Below are 23,259 nucleotides of genomic sequence, written 5' to 3' on the forward strand. Positions count from 1 at the left end.
CATAATGTCCATTACATGTATGTTGTTGTTCAGTTGTTTAGACTCTCAAGAGTCGTCTCCCAACACCACAGTTCAACAGTATAAATAATTTGGTGCTCAGCTTTTTTTACGGTCCTACTCTCACATCCATACATGACTACTGCAAAAACCATAGCTTTGACTATATGGACCTTTGCTGGTAAAGTAATGTCTCTGCTTTTTAATATGCTATCTAGGTTTGTCATAGCTTTTCTTCCAAGGAGTGAGTGTCTTTTAATTTCATGGCTGCAGTCACCGTTCACAGTGATTTTGGAGCCTAAGAAAATAAAATATGTCACTGTTTCCACTTTTTCCCCATGTATTTGCCATGAAGTGATGGGACCAGACGCCATGATCATAGTTTTTTGAATGTTGAGTTTTAAGCTAGCTTTTTCACTTTCCTCTTTCACCTTCATCAAGAGGATCTTTGGTTCCTCTTCGTTTTCTGCCATAAGGGTGGTATCATCTGCGTATCTGAGGTTGCTGATTCTTGATTCCAGCTTGTGATTCATCTAGTCTAGTGTTTTGCATGATGTACTCTGCATATAAATTAGATGAGCAGGGTGACAATATACAGCCTTGATGTACTCCTTTCCCCATTTTGAACCAGTCCATGGTTCCATGTCTAGTTCTAACTGCTGCTTCTTGACCTGCGTATAGGTTTCTTAGGAGACAGGTAAGGTGGTCTGGTATTCCCATCTCTTTCAGAATTTTGCACAGTTTGTTGTCATCTACATAGTCAAAGGCTTTAGCATAGTTGATGAAGCAGAAGTAGATGTTTTTCTGGAATTCTCTTGCTTTTTCTATGATCCAACTGAATGTTGGCAATTTGATCTCTGGTTCCCCTGCCTTTTCTAAATCCAACTTGTACATTTGGAAGTTCTCGGTTCACCTACTACCGAATCCTAGCTTGAAGGATTTTGAGCATTACCTTGCTAGCATTTGAAATGAGCACAGTTGTATGGTAGTTTGAATAATCTTTGATATTGCCTTTCTTTGGGATTGGAATGAAATCCACATGTATGTAATCAACCCAGCTTTAATCATGCCTACATGGTTAGGTCACTAACATTTGAAATCACTGATGTCCATGTGGATCTGTGTTCAGAAACCATGACTTTGAAAGTAGAAGGAAGGATAGGGATTTTTCAAACAGCCCCCACAATTCTAACCTAAGGACTCAGGGAAGAAGTTGACTGTGCAGTGGGGTAGCTTTAGAAATGAACTCAGGTTACTGGGTGTGAGAGATATCAACCCTGACATTTGCACTTGAGAATTATTTGGGTTAAGGATAAGCCAAAATCACCCTGGCCATTAACAAATCCTTTGGACTGCTGAACAAAGTGGTGTTGCACTTACCAGCAGTTAAATGTTGAACTAAAAGCATTTTACTTAGGGTATCATTGTTGGAAAAGTGTTAACAGGCTAGACATTCTCTTAACACTGAACTTTCATATTTTAAGCATTACTCTTTTCACTCTTTGGTTTCGCTCCTAAGTAACAGAAATTTGGGACACCTATTTTGCTAAGTCTTTGCTCACTGCTGGACGCCAATGAAATATACACTGTACGGATTATCACCTCCAAAGATGCTGCTCTACCATGGAAGACCCCTGCTGATGCTTACTTTAAACTAAGTACTTTTAAAAGCATTTCACAGGTGTTTCATTTTTATAGGCGGTTTGTAACCCATCTCATTTCCAGGGTAAAGCTTTGAGGAGGGTACCATTTAAATGGAAGCTCACAGAGATAATTTGCCCAGAGTCACACCACTACAAAGCCCTCAACCAGCTCTGATGCCAGAGCCTGTCCATTAACTACCGTAGCAGGAATGCCCATGAGACAAGGACATCTGCTGGAGGAACATCTGGGGCTCTTCCTTAAAAGGTAAGAGTTCTTTTTCTCCCTCGGAATGTTATCATTTCTATCCAGTCCTTGGAACTGCTGCAGTCATCTTGTGACCATCATAGGAGACCCAGCTGAAAATGGAAGAGGAAAAGACGGAAGGCACTCAAGTTTCTAAGGACTCCTTTAGTAACTGAATAATCTAATCTTGGAACTGCTCTACCTCTGGAATTCTTTTCATGTGAGATCATGAACCCAGTACTGTTCAATCAACTTTACTTAGGTTTCCTGTTCCTTGTATTAGAAAAGCGCTCTCACCAGTACCTGTGCGTGTAAGCCTGGATCCAACCAGACATACAGCCCCTTTAGAGAGGCCAAATATCTGCACCATGTATGAGATTTTCATTGTCAACAAATACTGAATTCCTCTCATGACAGGTAGAGTGTAGGTTGTTGAACCGAATGAGTTGAGAAGGGCAGGAGTCTCCACCTATGTTGGTTATAACCTGGTGGTAAATATGGTGATGAAATTGGAGGTAGGTGTATTTAGGGAAAGCAATTCAGACCAGAAGGTCAGAGAAGGCCCTCATAGAATCCAGTAAAACAGCACGCATTCCAGGTGTAAGGAACCCATGCCTTATCAATCAATATCATTCATGTATAAGTTTCTATGTATTTGTGATGTTATGAAAGAACTACAAAAGTTATGTGTATAATAGTGTTAGGTGTATTAATATTTAGGTAATGTTATAATATTATTATAAGGTGGCTCAGATGATAAGGAACCTGCCAGCAATTTGGGAGACCGGAGTTCAATCCCTGGTGAGGAAGATCCCCTGGAGAAGGGAATGGCTATCCAGTCCAGTATTCTTGCCTGGAGAATCCCATGGACAGAGGAGCCTGGTGGGCTACAGTCCACGTGGTCACAAAGAGTTGGACATGACTGAGAGACTAACACTATAATAAAACAGCTTGAATCAACACTGAGGCCCAGAATATTTTTCCCTTTTAAAGGGAAATACTGAAGCCAATTTAGAAGACGCAAACCAATATAAAAGATAAGGCAAAGGAATGGGAACCAAGGCATTTGGTGTCTATTCCTAGCTACTGGCTGGCAGCCCTCTGTGACTCGAATTCCCTCATTTGTGAAACATGACTCATAGAGTTGCAAAGGGATATTTTGGAGTTTTAAAATTAATGAAGGATATGTTTTTAAAAAGTCCCTGTTCTGATGTGAAAGTTCAGAAATCATTCACAAGTTTATTACAGCGAAGAAAATGGGCAGAAGGAAGGGAGTGGGTGCGAGACACAGGAGCAAAGCAGGCGGCGGGGTAAACCCTCCACTGCAGGAAACAAGCTCGGCACAGAACAGCTGTTACCAAGCACATATTTGCTGGAATTTCCAGAGATGACCAGACAAACAGCAAGGAGGAAGTGGCTTTTTTTCTTTATGGAAAGTTTTATTATGGAAAATTTCTAACACGTACAAAGAACCGAGAATAGCAGGGAGCACTACCACGCAGCCCGGCAGTCGTCACTCAGGGCCGTCCAGCTTGCCTTCCACCTCCCACTCTCCGCGACTCCGGAGCCACGTCTAGACTATATTATTATCGTATTATTTCCCCCTAAACACGAAGGCTCGCACCTCAAAGCAGAAGAACGGGAGCCGAGAGCAGGCAGCCCAGTTGCCTTCAATTCTGCAATGTGTAACACACGACTGATAGGGGTTACCACGGAGCTTTTTCTAGAGAAGTACAATCAAAAGAGAGACAGCTAAATCCTCTTAAGGCTCCAGGAGAGAAACTCGCCCCATAAGCCCGGATCGGCGGAGAGCCAGGTTCCTGGATACTACTTTCAAAATGTGGAGCCCAAGCACCGCCCGCCGGATCGCTTTCCGGGCGCCAGCGGGCCCCGCCCCGGCCGGGCCCGGAAGTCTCCGCCCACTGGCCCCAGCGGTCCCCGCGCGCCCCCGCTGCCCTGGGCGCGCGGGCTGGGCTCGGGGGCGCGCACGCCGTACGTGCCGACCGCTCGGGACCGTCCCCGGCGAGGCCCGGAGGCCCGCAGTTTGGCCAGCCATGTTCCTCTCCGCGGCGTTACGGGCCCGCGCGGCCGGCCTCGCCGCCCACTGGGTAAGGAGGCTCGAGTGAACGCGGACGCCGCCCTCCCCGCCTCTCTCCGCGCCTCCTGTAGCGGCGGGCACGCGGGAGCCCGGGCCCGGGACTGGTCCCGGGCGGCGGCAAGGACACCGCGGCCTTCACCGTCTTCGGGGAGGCCGGGGGGCGGCGGAGCGAGGCCTCCCCTGGACGGGAGGCTGGGGGGCGGCGCCAGGATACCCTTGCGTGGCCGGCCGCGGGTGTCCTGCTCCGCGGAGGGACGTCCCGTGGTCCCCCGGTGGCTGTGGGGAGGTTGGCCGAGTGGGGTGTCTCCGCGCCCGAGTCCTTCGGGCCGGACGCCCGTGACCTCCGAGCATGTCTCACTCGGGGAAGGACACTTGAGTCCCCGGGCGAAACGCTCGTTCGTGCTCACTGAACAGTATGCGCCCAGAGATGAGGAGGGGGACGGCGGGGCGTCCCCGGCTGGGCCTTGGGACGGTGGGGCCGCTTCCCAGGGGAAAGGGCCGGCGGGGCTCTGGGCGTGGGGGGAGCCCAGCAGCTCGCAAGTGAGTTCCGGTTTCGCCTGGTGGCCGCACCGCACCTTCTCCGGACTTTGGGCCTCTACGTTTGTCCCTGGTGTCCTCGGATATTCCCGTGTGCAGACTTGGTCTCTCAATAAACGCTTGAGGATGCACTCTTACCTGCTGGGCTCCAGGTGACAAAATGGGATAATAATGGTGACAGGGAACAACATTCCGCTACTGCTTTCCGTGTGCCAAGCACTGTTAACTCTTCACACTCGAAATCTCATTTAAGAGGTTGATACTGTTATTTCCCCCATATTACAGTTAAGCTATGGATTTAGACATCCCCTATTCTTGTGGAGTTGATAGTCTTATGCAGTAGGAACTTGAGGTAGTAAATACCGTACACGTGAAGTTTCAGTTGATCCTCCAACAGATTTGTATTAAGCAGGTCCACTTTATAAACGTATTTTTTTTTCTCAACAGTAGATACTAGACTACTGCAGGATCCAGAGTATATGGTGGTTTAGTCGCTCAGTCGAGTCCGACTCATTGCAACCCCAGGGACTGTAGCCAGCCAGGCTCCTGTCCATGGGATTCTCCAGGCAAGAATACTGGAGTCGGTTGCCATTTTCTTCTCCAGGGGATCTCAATCCCAGGAATCGAACCCGGGTCTCCCGCTCTGCGTGCAGATTGTTTACCGACTGGACTGAGCCACCAGGGTATATGGAGGAACCTCATTTGGAATCTGACTGTTATGTTCGTATATTCTACTACTTAGAAGTTTCACAGAAAGTTCCCTGGTGATCTAGTGATTAGGATTCCAGGCTTTCACTGCCTGTGGCCCAGGTTCAATCCCTGGTCAGGGAACTGAGACCCCAGCAAGCACTGACTGCCCCATTCCCACCCCTGCCCCCAGCTCCACCAAAAAAAGAACCTCACAAAACCAGTTAGCATACTCCCCTAGGATACTGGGGTTCAGTATCCTTCAGGGATCAACTGTGCAGTGTTAGAGATACTCATGAATACAGCATCCAGTTTGGTTTGAAGGTGGTATAATTTTTCGTAGAAGCAATAGGAATAGATTAGGGGTGGGATCAGATGGACTGGGGAGAGGGTATTCTAGGTGGAAAGGACAAAATAAGAAAAGCATAATATTAGGAACAGCAAATAGATTTAAGTTCAAAAAATAAAAATCACCCATAGTTTTATCAAACGGGAGATTACCAAAACGTGAACATTTCGATGTCTGCAGTGAAAAGACCTTACGGAATTTTAAAAAATTAGATCATATTGTTCATACTGTTTTTGTAGGCTGTTTTTTCTCATTATACATTTTGAGCAACTTTCCTGGTCAGTAAACATTCTGTCATTTTTAATGCTGCATGATATGCTATTGTGAAGATGTTCTATAATTTATATAATCAGGCCCTTCTAATCTTTTACAAATATTGGGATATCAGATGACCTAGCAAAAGTCCAGAAATGTATGAGTAAAGAGGTTTCACTAATGAAGTTCCTTTCCTAAAAGAGAAACTTTGAAGGGAATCATTTACATTTTCAAAGAAATGGCTTATTTTGTTATAATTGCAGCTTTATTAGCTAGCTGCCAATTTCTTCAGCCACAGGCTTTTTTCAGCTTGTCATTGATTAAAAAATATCCAGAATTTAGTACTGTGTCTAGTGGAGGACACCTGTGTGACTTTGAGCCATAATTTTTAATCTCCTTGAACTTTATTTTTCGTTTCCATGCAGTAATAGCTTACTGAATGATTGTCAAGAATTGCCTAAAAATTATGAAATATGGAGCCAAAAGTTACTCAGAATAGACTTATTTCCATCTTTCCTTAAGTAAATTGCCCAGCGTTTTCTTTATTGTTGACATCACTTTACAACTGATGCTGCCTCACTGCCAAGCCACTAATTACTTTCATAGAGGTGAAAGGGTTGTGGCATTTTCATGGATTATGTTTTCAGTTTTAGAATTTTCATTTGGTTCTTTTTTTATGGTTTCTGTTTCTGTCTTTTCATTCATTGAAGATATTTTTATGTCCTTAAGCACTGTTGTAGTCATTTTGAAATTATTATTTGGTAATCTCCACTGGTTGTCTTTTTTTCTTGAAAATGAGTTGTTTCCTTTTTTGTTGTGTGTTGAATACTTTTGGATTGTGTCCTGGATATTGTGAATGATGGTCATAGAGGTTATGAATTTTTAAAATTTCCTCCAAAGAGTATTTTGTTGTAGTTATTGTTGCAGGTAGGCTATTAACTTGACTCAAACTGCAGTCTGGCTCCCTTGTGGGCAGCAGCTCACATATCGGTTCAGCTCTTGTAGCTAGACTGGAGTCAGTCACAGAACTGGAGGCTTCTTTCTGGCTTTTTCTTTTCCTGGATTTCCCACTTGCCTATCCCCCTCCTGTGGTGGTGGTGGTGGTTCAGTTGCTAAGTTGTGTCCAACTCAGTGACCCCATGGACCACAGCATGCCAGGCTTCCCTGTCCATCACCGTCTCCCGGAGCTTGCTCTAACTCATGTCTCTTGAGTCAGTGATGACATTCAGCCATCTCATCCTGTCACCTCCTCCTCCTCCTGCCCTCAATCTTTCCTAGCATCAGGGGCTTTTCCAGGGAGTCAGCTCTGCCTCAGGTGGCTGAAGTATTGGAACTTCAGCTTCAGGATCAGTCCTTCCAGTGAATATTCAGGGTTGATTTTTTTTAGGATTGACTGGTTTGATCTCCTTGCTATCCAAGGGACTCTCAAGCGTCTTCTCCAACACTGCAGTTTAAAAAGATCAATTCTTTGGTGCTCAGCCTACACTGTGGTCCACCTCTCATATCTGTACATGACTATTGGAAAAACCATAGCTTTGACTATATAGACCTTTGTTGGCAGTGATGTCTCTGCTTTTTATTATGTTGTCTAGGTTTGTTGTACCTTTTCTTGCAAGCATCAGGCATCTTTTAACTTCATGGCTGCAGTCACTATCCACAGTGATTTTGAAGCCTAAGACATTAAGGCTGTAGTTTTTCTCTTGGAGTTTTAGCTGCCCATCATGGGATAGACTGGGACTTGCCTTCATGTTGAAAGGAAAAAAAAAAAAGAGTAATCAAATGGATTCCTTCCAAAGTAATTGAGTATGGTCAATTATGAGCAGCTTTCTGAACTAATACTTTTATGGCTGGATTTTCTAAAGTAGTGAAGGATTGAAAAGGGGGTAACGTTCAATACATTTTTACAGAATGAAACATGTTTATGAAGATCCATAGTGAATAAAAATTGGCATCCAATTTGATTCAGACATAAGTGAAAAGCAGTAAGTTAATGGTACATTAGCTCTGCAATTGCCTGCAAAAGAACGTAGGAGATATAGCTTGTAGTTCTGGCTCTTCGATTGACTATTGTGTGGTACTGTAGGCAAGCAAGGTAGAAACCTTACCTTTGAATCTGCATTTCCTTTACCACTCAGCCATGAGTGGTAACTTTGTAAGTTGATCCTATTATTTTAAATTACTGATCTTAAAATTTCATAAGGCATTTGATTTACTGAACTTTCTTAAAATTTTAGGGAAAACATATAAGAAATCTGCATAAGACAGCTGTTCAGAATGGAGCTGGAGGAGCCTTATTTGTGGTAAGTAATTACTAAGATTTCTTCAGAATGAAAGGACTTGAAGTGTGGTTAAATACAGCTATCTTAAAGAGCAACATCTTTGGTGTTTGCTGGAGTGGGAGTTTGTGGGAGTTTAAATATAGTTAATTGAATTCACTGCATTTCAAGTTAAATTAGTACCAGGGCCACCCTGGGATTAAGAATTTAGATTATTCCTTGGTGAAATAACCGTGAGCCTTAACCTGATTTCTTGTCATACTGTGGATTTTTCAAGATCATTTATGTTGGCTGACTGAAGATTCTGAGGCTGCAAATTGGGGAATCCCAAAATGGCACCAGCTTGAAACTCACGGATTTCAGTAATACAGCAAATACATTGGCAGTTGTCCTTCATGTTTTTGGTTTCCAGGGTTTCACTACAGGTAGATGTTGATTGGTTGCACAATTGCACAATTCAGAAAGACTAAGTATGCCCTTTCTGTGACAAGGTACATTTTTCAGAAATCAATCTAGTGTTTAAGGGCAGTTTAGTGGAGTTGTGTGATGATTCAGTTGATGGTATAGTTTTGGAAAATGAATTATTTTAAGGCTGAATCTTAATAAATGAGTTAGCCATACTGTTAATAAGTAGAGTCCTGCTCTCCATTTTGTTGTCTTCATCTGAAAATATTTGAGATAATTGTCCAAAGAAACTTTGTTTCCTTTTCCATGTCCTTGAAAAAGCAGAACTTTGAGAGCTGACAAGGGATTCAGTTCTGTTTCACCATGTATACAAAACATTAATTGATGTAAGTTTTAATCTCAGTGTGACTCATTTGATTTCCTGTTGACATGCTATTTCTTGTCAGTGTTTGAAAAGGGCCTGCTCTTATTGGAGAAGAAATAAAGCTTGCTGTTGGCTAGTTTCTGTTATGGAAAACTATCTGTGGGCTAGTTTCTGTTGGTTGGGAAGAGATGGTGCTTTTGTAGTAGATAGTGGGTCCCTTTGATAATCTGGTACATTCTTTTGGGAAAATGTACATATTGTCACGCTCAAAATTTTGTGTCTTAATTTCATAAGCCTTCCCAATAATCGGTAATTTTTTGTAATTATACTACGTTAGAAGATCATACTCTCTCGTCAAGTTGCATTATACTTTTTTTGGTTTTTGATCCTAAAGCTACTTTTTATAACTTACAAAGAGTGATTTTGAAAATGTTTAAATTTTTTAATTCTGCTAATATTATTTTGGTAATCATACTTATCAGATATGTAGTTAATAATTAGTTTAGCCATTGCTTTTGAAGCAAGGATAGATTGACGTATATCATGTTTGAATCAAAGTGAAGAAATTAAATGATCAGTAGTAGTAAGGTACAAAGTTGTTCATACTTTTCAGGGAATTTTGATAATTTTGAGAAATGTTTTTTTTCTTTTGTGTAGCACAGAGATACTCCTGAGAATAACCCAGAAACTCCATTTGATTTCACACCAGAAAACTATAAGGTATGACTGAATTAACATTATAATTAACTTACAGAATATTTAGTATCTTCCAGAGAGATAAAAACAAGTGCTTTTTCTCTGATACAGAGGATAGAGGCCATTGTGAAAAACTACCCAGAAGGGCATAAGGCAGCAGCTGTGCTTCCAGTTCTGGATTTAGCCCAGAGACAGAATGGATGGCTGCCCATCTCTGCTATGAACAAGGTACTTCATTTTTGTGTTAGTTAAAAAAGAGGAGAGGTTGTGTATAGTAACTTCCTTATGTGGAAATTTCTTTGACGGTCATTAATGTCATAATCCAGGAATTTGAAGTTCTCCCGGATTGGGCAAACTCGGGGAGATAGTAAGGGACAAAGAGCCCTGGTGTGCTGTAGTTCATGGGGTTGCAAAGAGTTGGATACGACTTAGCAACTGAACAATAACAAATCATTTCTATATCTCATACCCTAAATTATATTTATGTTTCTGTTGGTTCCTTTAATAATGCAGAAAACTGAAAGGGTGGAGCTTTTTATCCTTGCAAGAAATAGTAAGGGCATTAGAGTGAAAGAGGCTTTTTTTCTGTCTTTGAGAGGGAAAAAAAGATCCCAAATATGTATAATTTGCTGTCAGGATATTCTGAAAAGGAATGTACTGTTTAAATACTAGAATTGCAGAGAAAAAGATCTCACAGCTAATGTGAATCTTTTTAATACTTTGCATTTTTGGCCTCAGGCTTTAATTAAAATCCTTATAATCCATGGTATTTGTGACATTTGATTATGGCAGCTTGGAATCAACAACCTAGGGAAATCTTTTGAGTGACCCATTTAAATACAGTTAGTATATTCACGCATATTTTAGGATTCATTTTTTTCCTAATAGTGTTTTCAGCAGTAATCCAGATTATAAGTTTATTCATATCCTTTTAATGTACTACATTTGTATGGTATTATGTTATAGTGTATCATTTATGAGTGTAATACAAAGCCATATATATCATTTGATTCTTGCGAGAATCACATGGCTAATAAGCCAGTGTGATTATTATTCCATTGATATAATGGAAAATATATTTTACTTTGAGCTCAGAGATCTGATTTTTCTCTGGACTTGCTCATCTGTGGTGATGATTCTGGACTAGATAGAGCTCTTCCAATTAATATATTATTATTTCTAAGTGGTAGAGCTGGGGCTGACTCATCTCTAATTCTGTGCAGTTTGTACTTGACTGACTTCTGCAGAAATTCTGTTCTGCTTCATTCCCCTTGTCACTTTCTCATTGTGACAAGGGGAATGTCTTAAGAGTCTTTCTTAGAGTCTAGGAATGTCCTCAGTTTATCTAATGGAATCCTGGATGCAAATTTTAGATAAGAGTTCATCGATCTCTTATTTACTTGGCACGGTACTCTAACAGTGTTATGGACCCTTGTTGATTTGTTTTGATTATGAAAAATGTTATAAAGCAAGTTTGGTTAGTAATATACTTAGTAAACATAAGTGCTTTTTTATTTCAATAAATAAATGTTTGGGGGCATTTCTAAATTCCTCATTATTTTTATAACAGCCAACTTCCTTAGTGATGATTTAGGTGTGTTTCTAATCATAAATAACTTTGTTTTGAAAAATTTATGTTTTTGATAATGGTAAGCTTGTTGAAAGTCTTGCTGAGTGTCAAGCTTAGCAGAGCAAAATAAATGAGAAACCAATGTGAAAAATGTTTTAAAAATATTGTCCTATTCTATGTGGATGTGTATGTACACGAGAGGAAGAAATAGCATACAGAGAATACAATCAAAATTCTTTCCACTTTGAGACTTTTAATGTTACTGCCCTTTCCCCTCCAAGAAAAGCCCAACCTTACAACAAAAACAATATCCAGAGGCCCATGCATTGTTACTTAACCATCACCAAGGTATAGGGAGGTACACAACAGCAGCTCAGGAGAACTATTTTAGTTAGACACCAGGGCCTTACAATTATCCCATTGAGTGGATGCCAGCTTGTATATTTTGAGAGAGTTCCCCAGGTTCAGAGGTGTAAGCCTGATTTAGTACCACAGAATTAGATTCAACATAGCTACGAGCCCAGGGTTGGATGTCTTTTGAGAATACATTTCCTTTAGAATCCCTGATAAGAAAAAGTTTAATATATTTGTCGTTATTTGAAATGCCATTTAAAGAGTTCTTTTTTCATGTCAAGACCTGGATATGTGTGTGATTTTTAAGTGTCAAAATTGAAGGACTTAAGCCTCGCAGATATCAAATACAGATGTAGTTTCTGCTTCTAAAGAACTTTTTTGGTTTTAACCAAATTGAAGCAGTATTGAAATTGTTTTTTATGACATATCTAAAACTCAATTAATAAACATTGTAACCGTATTATTAAAATATTTTAGGTTGCAGAAATTTTACAAGTACCTCCAATGAGAGTGTATGAAGTAGCAACTTTTTATACAATGTATAATCGAAAGCCTGTTGGAAAGTATCACATTCAAGTCTGCACTACCACACCTTGCATGCTCCGAAACTCTGACAGCATACTGGAAGCCATTCAGAAAAAACTTGGTATGGGTCACAGTATATTTATAATGTTTATAAAAAATAGATTTGTCTTTTGAAATGTGACCTCTTTCTACCTAAATTTTCCAACTTTTACTATCATTACATATCATATCTGTACTTGATGAGTAAATTTTTGTCTTACTGTGTTTGCCCACCATTATTTCTTCCTATTCTGTATTCTTTAGTTTTCATTCTCAAAGCTGAGTTTTCATATTTTCTTTCGTAATCATTGAGTATGTTTTAAAAGCTTCTTAAAATTTTAAAGTGTTCGTTGCTTAGAAAAGTAAGTTTCACTCATTGTGTGATAGCATGTGGCACGTGAAGTGACTGTATTATCCTCATTCTTCTAAACAAGACTTGGAACAAATAAGATTTGAAACAGGAAGAATGCTTCAGGAAGGGAAGTGTGGAAGAAGATGTTACTACAGGGGCAGACTGCCATTGTCACGTTTATCACTATACATATCAAATGAAGTAAAAGGAGGTGTTTCTTAATCTTAGTGTTACTGAATATAAAGTACTTGCATGTTGTAAAAATAGCTGGACAGTATTAAAGTATATAAAACAGAGGCTGAAGTCTGCTTAAAATTCCATCCCCCGACCTCTAAGGTACAGTTTTGTGACGACAGTACCTCTGAGGTAAATTTGTGATGACAGTTGGGTATATCAGATTAAGAGCTAATGTTTTAATTATTTTCATTGTTGAATGTAATATGTCTGTTTGCTTTTTTGCACTTGATTTGGACTATGATAATATGTATGTCTGCCTCATTTTCTATGTAAGTTAAATTATGCTGCAATTACTTTCACGTATGCATCTCTTTGCATACTTGTCCAAGTGCACGAAGGTGTTTCCAAAATGTAGACTTGCCGGGTCAGATTTTATCAAAATGCCTTCCCTAAAGATTTGAGAGTACTTACTATCCTCACATTCTTAATGATCTTTGACATTAACTGTTTTCTGAGTCTTCCCAGTCTGATTGTATAGCTACAATACAATAGTAGGTTAATTATCAATGATCAAAATTTATATGGTCTGATACACTGTTATGTAACAATAAACACTAGAGATAAGGCCCTTGAAATTTGACTGTTTGAGAAAGGAACAGGTCCACTTAAGAAATCCTTGAATGTTCTATAATAATTATACAGAGTTTGTTTAATTTAAGAAATTCAGTGCTCTTAAATACTTTTTACGTGCCTCTGTAATGGGTTGATTTTGTTTTTTCCTTAAACTGTGTTGCAATTAAAATATTATCTGATCCTTACAGTGCTTATTTACACTTTTAGGAATAAAGGTTGGAGAGACTACACCTGACAAACTTTTCACTCTTATAGAAGTTGAATGTTTAGGGGCCTGTGTAAATGCACCAATGGTTCAAATAAATGACAACTACTATGTGAGTATTTACTTAATGTAAATTAAACTTGTATGACATTATATTTAAAATACTTGATTTCCTGTTGGTATAAATATTGAAGTTTTTTTTGTGGTTTCAAAGTTTATTAAAAATCAAATAATTATTAATAAAAATATGTCAGTTTTAGCTTCCTCATTATTGTCCACCAGAACATTTTTCAAAAATTGTCATCCAAAAAAAAGTTATCATCATTAAACATTTTTGCATTTAACTCCAGGATACATTTTAAAAACTTTTAAATAACAAAAACTTAAATACAAAAAATAAACACCACAGCTTAACAAATAACATTTTGCCACATGTGCTTCAGGTATTATAATTTTTATCATTGTTATTATACATGTACTGTGCTTGACCCCATGAACTATAGCCCTCTAGGCTCCTCTGTCCATGGGATTCTTCAGGCAAGAATACTGGAGTGGGTTGCCATGACATAGAAATAAGCTATACCTGAGGGTAAACCTCCCCTACCCCCATTCAAAATCCTGTTCCTTTCCTTTCATTCCCAGAGATAATCACTATCATAAATTTAGTATGTACTCTTCCTGTATGTGTTTTTTAAACTTTCAAAATCTATGTATCCAGGCATGGTAATCATACTTTGTTGTGTCTTTTAAAAATTTTACAGAGATGGTATCATACCTTTCTCTAAAATTTGCTTTAGCTGGATCTCACAAGTTTTGATAAGTAATATTTTTATGATTTAGTTCTAAATATTTTAAAGTTTTGCAATTTTATTCCTTTGACCTATTTTTTTTAGAGGTGTTAATATCCAGGTGTGTGGCATTTTCTAGTTATCTTTTTTAATTGCTTGCTACCCTAATTATATCGTGGTTTTCATTCATAATATCTTGTTAGCTCATAACTCTTAGAAGTTTCTTTATGGAAATTCTTTTAGGCCCGTGTTGAAAGTAGATTCTTCCAGAAGTTGATGTTACTTCTCTCTTGCTCTTGGAAATACTACTGGCCCAAAAGAAATCTCCTCTCCTTATATCCTTCCTCTTCTTCCCCTGAAGTGTAAGGTTCCAGACTAGCAGGGTGTTTTGAGCGCAGTTTTAATTTCTGGTTTCCTTTATATTGAGAATATACCCTTTGGGTGTCTCCACTTTGTGTGGTTTGGATGCCCTCCTGTGCCCGTGACTTTGTACCTTGCCCCTGTAGGCTGTGACACCCTGAAGCCAAGTTTGTTTGGTGTTCCACTTGTCTCCCTAAAGTTTTCATTGAGTTTTGGACCCCTGAGTACTTTTTCCTTGTCAATGTCTTAATAAAATTTTAAAGTTTTTGTTTTTCATTTTATTCAGCATTTATAGTTGTTAACAGCAGGACATTCAGTCAGGATAGCTAGCCTGCCATGCCTGAAATGGAAATCTATGATTTTATTTTAAATGAACATGAAATTGGACTTCTTTGGCATTTTACCTTTCTAGGATACTTCTATTACCTATAGGGATTTTCTTCATTTTAATGATGGTGATTCAAATTTCTTACCCCCTCTTTCTCATATGTAAAAAAAAATACCTTTTAAAAATATGGCAATAACTTTCCCTTTCCTACATTTCTGCCATTTACTCATAATCAGGACAATCTTAATTTAAGCAGGAATTAGACAGTCAAGGCTTTGTATGAAGCACTGTAAGTTTAAATATAGTAGACCATGGGTTTATGCAAGAGTTTCTTGCAGCTAGTCGTGGTTGGTCTTTGGTAAGGCAGGTAACTTTTATGGATCTCAGTTGACTGGTGGATAAAATGAAATAGTCACATAAACGTTGAATGGCTACCAATTAGGGAAAAAATATACATTTTGAGGATGGTTGGGTAGATTTGAATATGGTCTTGACATTTGATTTTATTAAGGAATTATTGTTAATTGGGTGTGATAATCGCATTGTTTTATTTAAGAACATTTAAGAATATTCTGGGAGTTCCATGGTGGTCCAGTGGTTAAAGCTCCACATTTTCACTGTTGTGGCCCAAGTACAATCCCTAGTCAGGGAACCAAGATCCCATAAGTCACGTGGCATGGCCAAAAAAAAAAGTTCTTAGGAGATGCCTGCTGTGGTTATTAAGGTAAAGTGTCATGATATCTGTAGCTTGCTTTTAAATGGTACAGTACAAACACAAAACCAGAGGCATATTGTACATAATTCAGATATGACAAGAAATATGATTATTCATGTGGGCCTCCCTCATGACTCAGCTGGTAAAGAATCTGCCTGCAATGCGGGAGACCTGGGTTCGATCCCTGGGTTGGGAAGATCCCCTGGAGAAGGGAAAGGCTACCCACCCCAGTATTCTGGCCTGGAGAATTCCATGGACTGTACAGTCTATGGGTCTCAAAGAGTTGGACACAAATGGGTGACTTTCATTCATGATTATTCATGTATACTTTTCAAATTTTCATAGTAAAGAGTTGTGAGGGATAAAAATCACTAGATGAGTTTAAAGATTCCTTACAGTTTTGAGATTCTGAGCATCTTTTGAACTCTAAGCAGTTTTTATTTCTATAAATGTTTATCATCTGTTAAAGGGCTTCTGTATGGCAAGGCACTGAAGACACTGTGTGGAAGCATGATTCTCTATTCTAGTACCAGAGGCCTCAAAACATCTTAAGGACTTAATAGAGGGGTAGAGGGGATATAACGTAGTTTAGGCATTTTCCTCTTATTTTAATCTTGCCCTGTTCTGTTTTGACTAAACCTATCACGCAGCCAGGGTTAGGAGTGTGTCTGTGTGTTTTAATTGTATTTATTATTTAAATAACAATCCTTTCTTGAGGTCAGAATTTTACACAGGTGTACAGTGTACAAAATACAAAGCTACTGTGGTTGAAATGGGGATTGGACAGTCAGAATTTTTTAAATAAATATGTCCAAAATTACTTTTCCCTTGGAAAATTAAGTGGAGTTTGAAACAGGTTGAATTTCACCTGTGAAATCAAGAAGATATCACTAGAGTATTAGGTATTTAGCTTAGCGATAGATACTAGGCATGTACTGTTTATGAATGCCAGTGCCTCTCACCGATTCTTCAGGGATATAGCATTTGTTGAGCATGGGCATGCCTGTGTTCTATTTTATGTATTTTCGCTTTTAAACCTCAAAACACTCTGAAGTCAGTTGAGAAATGAAGAAACAAATTTGGGGAAGCTGAGTAATTTCTCTAAGATTGGCTAGTAAGTGCTGGAACTTGAGCTCAAATGCAGAACTGTCCCCCTCAGAGCACCGCTTTGTGCTGCCCCTTCAGCTGTAGCTCCTACTGCGACTGCATCTGGCAGGACAGGCTATGTCTAAGAGTTACTCAGGTGTGCTGCCTTGGTAAGTAACTCGTGAACTGGGACAGACAATAAGAAACTAGGGATTCACACTGATTTTAGTAGTAGGATGTAATTTTAATATGACTGTTTTATGTTTTTTTCCTAGGAGGATCTGACACCTAAAGATATTGAAGAAATTATTGATGAACTGAAGGCTGGCAAAATCCCAAAACCTGGGCCGAGGTATTTTTTTTTTATTTCTTTTTAATAAATTTTAATGGCTTAACCTAAGTTAGTCTTTCATGTAAACTTAAAAAATTTTATACTGTAAGTCTTTCGGAGTTTTCAGGAGCCTTGAATGCTGTCTAAACCAACTTGTCATTTAAAGAAATGATTTTTTTACCCTCTCTAAAACCCTGTCAGATAATCATCTGGTATATACCTGGATATTTATAAAGAAGGCAGATTTACTACAAATAGAAACCTATTTCGTTGTTTAAAAGTTCATGCTGCCAGAATTTGACTCAATGTCTGTCTTCCTCTTTTCCACAGAGGTCCCAAGATTCTCTCCTTTGAACACACACAGGATAATTTTTAGACCTCTTCCAAATGACAGATCTTTAGTTACTCGAAACAGCTATGTCATCTTCCTCATCTCTTTTCTCATATCTTAATATCCACAGTTATTTCGTTGTTTTTCCTTACATGGCATAGTTTTGGTCTCCCTCCTTTGTATGTCTTCTAGTTGGCTGATGACTTTCTTAATGTGATACTTGGCCTAATCACAGTATTTGAGATACATACTCAGCATGTAGAACACTGTGGGACTGTCATCTTTATTCCAGACATCATGCTTATAATAATGCAGTCTAATTACATCAATTCTTACCTCACATCATTATACCATTACATTGTGCTTACAATCAGTTAGAATATCTAGATCTTTTTCAACTTAAACATTGTTTATCCAGGTTATGTTATTCTAATTATTCCTTTCTGTTTTCACCCTGAACTTTTGCTTCCAAACAAACTCCTATTCCTTATCTAAGTGTTCACATTACTTAAAATTCTCTCTTAATACTAGCAATGTTTGCATAGTTTAATAGTCGTATTCCCTTTGTATTTTTTTTCTGCTTATGTCATGAAATTTTCCTTGTCTCAACATATTTGTAGGTTTTAAAGGCCATATAGTATTCTGATATATTGAGACAACTATGATGTGACCTTTATGACACTGTATTAAAATATATTTTCCTACTTTTTGTTGTAAACAATTCTCTGAGGTTGAATTACTAGGTCAAGAGGCTGTGCATGGTTTTGTGGTCTGCTGGAAGTACTCCCTCAGTGTTCTGGCTGACAACTGACCCTACCTAGTAAGAAAAAGGGACTTCCCTTGTGGCTCAGATGGTAAAGAATCTACCTGCAATGCAGAAGAACCGGGTTTGATCCCTAGGTGGGAGGATCCCCTGGAGAAGGGAATGGCAACTCACTCCAGTATTCTTGCCTGGAGAATCCCATGACAGAGGATCCTGGTGGGCTATAGTTCATGGGGTCACATAGAGTTGGACATGACTAAACAACTAACATACAATGAGAAAAAGAGGTCAGTTCAGGATAACTTAAGTTTAGCAAAGGCAAGCTGGCCCCTAAAAAACACACTGTTCTTCCAACACTTGAAATGAATTTACTTAAAAGAGGCTTGGCATTCTCTTCCTGCTTCCTCACTTTCTTGGGCTACACTGAAAATATTTTGAGGAATAAAACATTTCCACTTTGAAGAATCAGTCTCCATTATGGAAGCTGCTGAAGTGCAACCTCTTGCATTTCACATTACAGTATTTCTCTTGCTTTGTCTACTTTATTGCATTCCCTCAGCATTTGTTTCACAAATATTTCTGGATACGTGCTGTGTGCCAGTCACTATATCTTAGGTTGTGTGTACAAATTATGAACAAGGTAAAGTCGTCATATATTTTATATTCTAGTGATGAAGACAACTGGTGTAAAGTGAAAATTTAGTTGCTCATTCGTGTCCGACTCTTTGTGACCGCATGGACCGTAGCCCACCAGGCTCCTCTGTCCATGGGATTCTCCAGGCAAGAATACTGGAGTGGGTTGCCATTCCCTTCTCCAGGGGATCTCCCCAACCCAGGGATTGAATCCGGGAGTCCCACATTGTAGGCAGACGCCTTACCGTCTGAGCCACCAGGGAAGTCCTTTAATTGGTGTAATATCTGAGTAATAAATGCTGGGAGAATGATTGGAGGTAAATTTAGTCAGGGGAGGCCTTTCTCAGGTGGTAAGTTAATGACCTGAATAAGCCCAAAGGAATCATGTAAAAATCTGGAGGAACAATGTTTTAGAGGGGAAAGATGTGTTAAGGTCCTGGAGGAAAGGTAAGACGACATTATGGTTGAAGTGAGGTGATGAGGGAGGAAGAGGTCAGAGGTAGAGACCCAGGTAAGCAATTTGGGTTGAATCCTCAGTATAAAAAACTGTTGAGTGTTTTCAGCAGGGAATGATAGGCGTGATCTTGTTAAAAGTATCATCCTAGTTGCTGTGTAAAAAATAGTTTAAAATTTAATGGATGTTGTGGGACAGAGGAATTATGAATGCTTCCTGACTTTTTAGTATGAGTACCTCTGATTCCTTTAACTAAAGAAGATTTGAGGTAGGGCAAATTTGGGGAAGAAAAGTCACTTTGTTTTAGATGTGCTACTTAGCATGTTTGAGATGCCTACTTAGACATTCATGGTAGAGTGGCTAAAAGGTAGATAACACGCTTGGAATTTAGGGAATACATTAGGGCTGGAAATACACATTGGGGATTTGTTAGTTATTGTATTGCTGCTGCTGCTGACAAGTCGCTTCAGTCGTGTCCAACTCTGTGCGACCCCATAGACAGCGGCCCACCAGGCTCCTCCGTCCCTGGGCAAGAACACTGGAGTGGGTTGCCATTTCCTTCTCCAGTGCATGAAAGTGAAAAGTGAAAGTGAAGTCACTCAGTCATGTCCGACTCTTCGCGACCCCATGGTCTGCAGCCTACCAGGCTACTCCATCCATGGGATTTTCCAGGCAAGAGTACTGGAGTGGGGTGCCATTGCCTTCTCCAAGTTATTATATTAATAGATGGCATTTAAAGTTGTAAGTCTGGATGAGATTGTGTGTGTTAGTTGCTCAGTTGTGTCCAACTCTGCGACCCCAGGGACTAGCCCACCAAACTCCTCTGTCCGGGATTGAACCTGGGTCTCCTGGACTGTAGGCAGATTCTTTATAGTCTGAGCCACCAGGGAAGCCCCTGGATGAGATTACCAGGGGTAAAATTAGAGTTTGTTTTTAATCCAGGGGGTACTGTAACATTGTATTTGAACATTAATAAACAGGAACTAAGTAGCACAGTTAAGCATTTTCGACATCTAATAATAGGGATGTTGCTTATTAGTAATTTTAAATAGTTCTTCAGTGGGAGTTTTTGACATTGTTCCAGATTTGAGCCAAAGACTTTAGAATTACTGGTTTCTCAATCTATTTTTGCTTCCTTCTTATTACCTCTTATTTAAAAAGTTGAGATAGGGAATTCCCCGGCTGTCCAATGGTTAGGACTCTGCACTTCCACTGCAGGGACATAGCGCGTGGGAACTAAGATCGCACATGCCACGTGGTGCAGCCCAAAATTTTTTAAGTGAATAAAATGGCAGTAATCAAAATACAGCTATAGTTATTCTTTAAATTATCCAAATCTGGCTACTTCTTATTAGTATTTTTATAATAAAGTGCTCTGCCTTAATATTTGACAGAGGTGCAAAACTGGTTCTGTGGTAACTGACTTTTGAGCCCTGCTATCATGTATACTCTGGCCAGAACTGGTAAAGATAACTGTCTCTGTGGTTCAGAACTGTTTTTATTTTGGTAAATGATGGCTAGAAAGAAAATGCTAAACTGATGGTAATATAATATTCCTTCTTTTGACATTTATAAATATTTGTGTGCTAGGGATTGTTTTTAAAGTATTGAACATAACATCTAACCCTGCTTTCAAATTACTGATGAATAGAGGTTGTTTTTTAGTATGGATTATCTGAAACTAATTTTAAATCCAACTTGAATTCTTCATATTTAGTTTTAAAAAGATATTTTAAATTTTACAGAATTCTTTGGGGTACAGAAAACGTCTTCCACAAGAAGGAACATAGTAAGGAGAAGAAAGGTCCCTCAAAGTGAATTAATTTATTGTTTTACTGGTAGTCAAGAGCAGCAAGTGAGCCTGCTCAGTTGTGGCTGACTCTTTGTGGCCCCATAGACTATAGCCCACCAGATTCCTCTTCTGTCCATGGAATTCTCCAGGCAAGAATACTAGAGGGGGTTGCTACCAGTTAACATTAAAAAAAATTACAAAGCAAAATACTGTTTTTATAGCATTTTGCCACTTACCCTACAACTTTAATTTTAGGCTCTAACAGATAGTGTAGTGACTGCTTTTGTATTTGGTTTTCATAGTAAACCTATAATGCAGATATATTAACTGATTTCTGACTTTGTAGGTATTCTTTATTATACTAGTTACTTGCATTATATAATATAATATCTTGAAAGAGCTTATAAATGATTATGTGGTGTCATTTTCCTGTCCCCTCAACAAATGATTTTCTAGGGCTCTAAAAATAGACTTGTAAGATTGATGACAGAATGTGAAGGGCAAAGCCAGAGGGAATAAAAAGATTTAATTGAGTAAGTTCTTCAGCTGAAATCTGTGGCAGGAACAAGGTAAATGAACAAAGCCAGGGAATAGGAGGGTGAAACAGGAGTAGGTGCTGAGCGAGGCTCTAGCAGCAGAGGTCAGACAGGACAGAGGTTGAGCCTGAAAGATCACCTGGGAAAGTATGTGTGGGGGTGAAAAGAGGACAGGTTCATCTACCTCTTGCTGCCTCTCTTCATAGAACTGTAGGAGGACCTGTTCCTGTTTTCTGTGTGGCTGTGATAGCCACCCTGATCTGGAGCCTACTGTTGAAAAATACTAATAATTTAGCCTTTAAAAACATCAATACAAATTAATTTCATCTTCACTGCTTCTAAGGGACATCCTCCCAAACCCTCAAATCTCTCAAAGAATTCAGTTTCTGTTTCCAAGTATAGTATATTAAGTATGTGTTCCCTGTGACAGTGGATCTCAAGTCAAAATAAAATTCAAATATAAAAAGAATAAATGTAATGCTCTAGTTTATTAAAACATGATTTTAATAATGGGGAGGGGGGAGGGAGGAGGGTTCAGGATGGGGAGCATGTGTATATCCGAAATTAAATAAAATTAAAAAAAAAACAAAAAAAACATGATTTTTGAAAACGTCCTCTGGGGTTGAGTTCTTAGCTTTCATCTCTGGGCAGACGCTGACTCACCCCAGCCTTGGTTTCTGCGTCTGTAAAACACTCTGGCCAGTGTCCCTTGTCTCTTGGCATTGTTGTAAAGATTTAATGAGCCACTGATGTATGTTCACTGCTGAGTGAGAACTAGTATTAGGATTATTTTTATATTTTCATATTTCATATTTTATATATCAGTTTTCATATTTAGGAAGTGAAAATCTTGCAGCAGTAGTGATGTTTGCATTAAATAGTCCATGCTAGTTCTTGGGAGAGAAATAGTTTCTTATCTGGGCTGTTGTGAGGTAACAATTATAAATGGTAATCATTAGCAGTCAGCTTAATGTTACTTTTCTTTCAGGAGTGGACGCTTCTCCTGTGAGCCAGCTGGAGGTCTTACCTCTTTGACTGAACCACCAAAAGGACCTGGGTTTGGTGTGCAAGCAGGCCTTTAATTTATATTCGCTGTAAATATGTCAGTGGAAAAATAAAATATGAATCTCCTATCTACCTAAACTTTTTATACTACTTGTTCATTTCCATCTGTGTACACCTTGCTTGTAACCTAGCAACTTACAGCTATTAAGTATTATGTCAGAACTTCAGAGCACCATTTTCAACTGCCTTTTCACTTTTATCAATATTAGGGTACTGTGAAATAAAAATTCTGTCAAATTTCAAGTATATTTTGCTCTCCCATCTTTAGCCGTAGCCAAATCTTAATATGATCTCTCTATAAACCTTATTTGTTAGTATTTTCTTTAAACATTTTTATATTGTGGCACAAAGTTACTGTAATTTCAACTGGTAAGTGATACGTCAAGCAGACTGTAGGTGTAACAACGATAAGGTAGTTGTCTTTAGATGTACTTAGATGTACTGTTTATTATTTTTAAAGAAGGAAGGTACAAAACACTTTGACATTATTCTTCACTCTTCTGACACTGCTGCTGCTGCTGCTGCTAAGTCGCTTCAGTCATGTCCGACCCTGTGCGACCCCATAGACGGCAGCCCACCAGGCTCCCCCGTCCCTGGGATTCTCCAGGCAAGAACACTGGAATGGGTTGCCATTTCCTTCTCCAATGCAGGAAAGTGAAAAGGGAAAATGA

The 23,259-nt window shown here is 39.2% G+C and overlaps 1 protein-coding gene across 5 annotated transcripts; it reads left to right on the forward strand.

The window, feature by feature from the left end:
- Positions 1 to 3,830: 3,830 nt before the first annotated feature.
- Positions 3,831 to 22,666, forward strand: NDUFV2 (NADH:ubiquinone oxidoreductase core subunit V2). Of its 5 annotated transcripts, none has more exons than XM_061399936.1 (9): positions 4,032 to 4,671; positions 5,124 to 5,239; positions 8,045 to 8,110; positions 9,513 to 9,575; positions 9,663 to 9,779; positions 11,953 to 12,121; positions 13,409 to 13,518; positions 16,959 to 17,035; positions 22,512 to 22,666. In XM_061399936.1, the coding sequence occupies exons 2-9, from the start codon at positions 5,207 to 5,209 to the stop codon at positions 22,603 to 22,605; spliced, it is 729 nt and encodes a 242-aa protein (XP_061255920.1). In that variant the 5' UTR covers positions 4,032 to 4,671; positions 5,124 to 5,206; the 3' UTR covers positions 22,606 to 22,666. The 5 variants fall into 5 exon arrangements, with proteins under 5 accessions (XP_061255917.1, XP_061255919.1, XP_061255918.1 ...); XM_061399937.1 differs by lacking the exon at positions 5,124 to 5,239 and adding an exon at positions 8,364 to 8,511 and having other exon boundaries at positions 4,034 to 4,671; XM_061399933.1 differs by lacking the exons at positions 4,032 to 4,671; positions 5,124 to 5,239 and adding an exon at positions 3,831 to 3,992.
- Positions 22,667 to 23,259: the final 593 nt, after the last annotated feature.

The sequence above is a fragment of the Bos javanicus genome, chromosome 24 (assembly GCF_032452875.1).
Source record: "Bos javanicus breed banteng chromosome 24, ARS-OSU_banteng_1.0, whole genome shotgun sequence".
In the NCBI taxonomy this organism is placed as follows: domain Eukaryota; kingdom Metazoa; phylum Chordata; class Mammalia; order Artiodactyla; family Bovidae; genus Bos; species Bos javanicus.